The 2,500-nt window shown below is 45.8% G+C and overlaps 1 protein-coding gene across 1 annotated transcript in view; it reads left to right on the top strand.

The window, feature by feature from the left end:
* dpt (dermatopontin) overlaps nt 1–2,500 on the top strand; it is a gene marked incomplete at its 5' end in the record, with an annotated part of 25,193 nt that overhangs the window by 19,939 nt on the left and 2,754 nt on the right. The window contains 2 exon segments of the mRNA XM_084171321.1: nt 2,095–2,107; nt 2,109–2,217. Of these exon segments, the coding sequence (XP_084027447.1) occupies nt 2,095–2,107; nt 2,109–2,217 (122 nt within the window).

Here is a 2,500-nt window from a genome sequence, read left to right as displayed (position 1 = left end):
GTACTCTGGTAAAATGTATTTCCTTCAAATGTAATCTGCTGTGCCAGTCCCACTGATCACCAAGATGACAAAAGAAAGAGAAAAACAGGTTTTCTCCATCAAGGCTGGAGTTATCTCCAAAAACGTCAAATGGGCATGTGTACTCATTCAACATTTTCAAGAGACTGTCTTGGATGTTTTTCTTCTCTCAGTGTAACAGTCTTTATACAACTGGCAGTCTCTCATCCATCCTCTGACATTTCCTTTACTTACTTTATGATCCCAGTTTCTGAGCTATTTCCTGTGCTTTTAGAAATGTTTCGATGTTTGGCACAGCTTTCTGACACCATGGCAGCTGAGCTCACTACATTTGTTCAAGAACCTGAACAAATGTGTAACGCGCAAAAACGAGGTCAGCATTTCACATAAAATATGCACTTTTTCCCCCAAGAAACATTTATCATTCATGTTTAGACTGAAAATAAACAATGCCAATAGACATTTTAGCCATTTGGTGGTGGTCAGCATGCATGTCATTGTGTTACATCCTATCCAGTGTGGTATTTCATATATCACTGCGTTACACCCTATCCATTGTGTCTCAGCTGCGGTGAGGTTAGGTTAGGTTGCTATCAGGTCTGGAAACAAAGGCTTCCTCTGGGAACTGAGGTAGATGTGCTCTATCATCCTAGGGGCTGAGGTGCACACTGTGGCAATGAGGCGCCAAGGCAGACGTGGAATGTTCCATAAAATCAAGCTGAGCACACACATAGACAGAGACATAGACAGAGTCGCATGGGCAGCTCACACAGGGCTTTCCCTCAGGTTAATGGGGCTCAGCTCTGATCCTCTGATCCTCTGTGAATCCTCTTGTAATGGGGCTCATCATGGATCCCTCTGATCTCTGAATTTCCAGCCTGGCCTCAAAAGACTAGATATAACATATTAAACATAATCTGTGACACTCAAATTAGTATGATTTGTACGGTTGGTACGGTTGGTACGTTGGTACGGTTGGTACGTTTGGTACGGTTACATAAAATGGGTTACTTAAGCCAAAAACAAAATGAAGGAGGTTGGTCGGGAGAATGGGTGGGTCGTATGACATGAATGTCTAGGCAACCCAAATGTTGAGGGTCGGAACCTCATCACGGACAACTTTAGCATTTTAGCAACTTTGCAACTACTTAGCGTGTTAACTGACCCTTCCCATACAAATTGTAATTAATACATACCATACGAAACGTAACAATCATACTAAATGGATTGCGCTATATACATTTTAAGGTAATTTCTGATTGAGCTGACATATGCAGCATTTACCATGAATGCAGTCCCTGCTAACGCGGGAACATTGCTTTAAATTTAAATCCCGCTGTGATGCTAAACTCCTGCGATACGGATTGAATAGAGCCATAGCCTATCCTCCCCATTGGTTCCATAGCTGTTGCCGTGACAAAGGGCTACAGATCACTGGGCTCTCAGCGCTCTGGGTTAATGTTGTTCAAATCTTCTGTTGTGATGGCAACTGGCTATATGGACTATAAACACACTACGCAGACAACACGACGGTGTTTACATCAAATCACCGGAGGAGAGGAGGAGGAGGAGGAGAGGAGGAGGGGAGGAGGGAAGATGAGGAGAGGAGAGGGTAGAGGGGAGGGAGGAGAGGGAGAGGAGCGGAGAGGAGAGGAGAGGAGAGAGGAGAGGAGAGGAGAGGAGAGAGAGGAGGAGAGGAGAGGAGGGAGAGGGAGGGGAGGAGAGGAGAGGAGAGGAGAGGAGAGGAGAGGAGAGGAGAGGAGAGGAGAGAGGAGAGGGAGGAGAGGAGAGGAGAGGAGAGAGGGGAGGGGAGGAGAAAAGATGAGAAGATTGTTAATAAACTAAGCTTTCCTCGATGTAATGATAATTGCCTCATTTTGAACTCTTGGATGTCAATTGTATTGAAATTTGTTTAATGATCTGTATTCAACTGTGGCAATGAAGCCACCACAACTCTGTACCCTCGGTTTCTGAGACAAATCCTTTGGGATTATTGGCCAACAAGAGGTGGCCTATGTTATGGGTCTTTGGTTCATAAAGTTTATTGACAAGTTGGATGTAATTTCCTCTCTGCAGGTCTTCAACATGCACCAAACAACGGTCTGGTGGCGGGGGTGATGAGCAAGTACTTTGAGCCTGTCCTGGACCGTGAGTGGTCATTCTACTGCTGTCGCTACAGCCGCCGCTGCCCCTACTCCTGCTGGTACGTCTCCTACCTCTAACCCTACACAACCTGACCCTGACCCTGACCCTGACCCTGACCCTGACCCTTACCCTGACCCTAACCATTAACCTAACCCTTACACTTACATTTTAGTCATTTAGCAGACGCTCCTTACGCTCGTATTTTTTGAAAAAAATTTTTCATACTGCACCCCGTGGAATCGAACCCACCAACCCTGGCGTTGCAAACGCCATGCTCTACCAGCCACATTCTAGAATACTCCTTCTCCCTCTCTCTCTCTCTCTCTCTCTCTCTCTC

Source organism: Coregonus lavaretus (genome assembly GCF_964263955.1).
Source record: "Coregonus lavaretus genome assembly, chromosome: 11".
Taxonomy (NCBI): Eukaryota; Metazoa; Chordata; class Actinopteri; order Salmoniformes; family Salmonidae; genus Coregonus; species Coregonus lavaretus.
The sequence above is the reverse complement of the archived record's forward strand: the minus strand, read 5'-3'. Positions and strand labels throughout refer to the sequence as shown.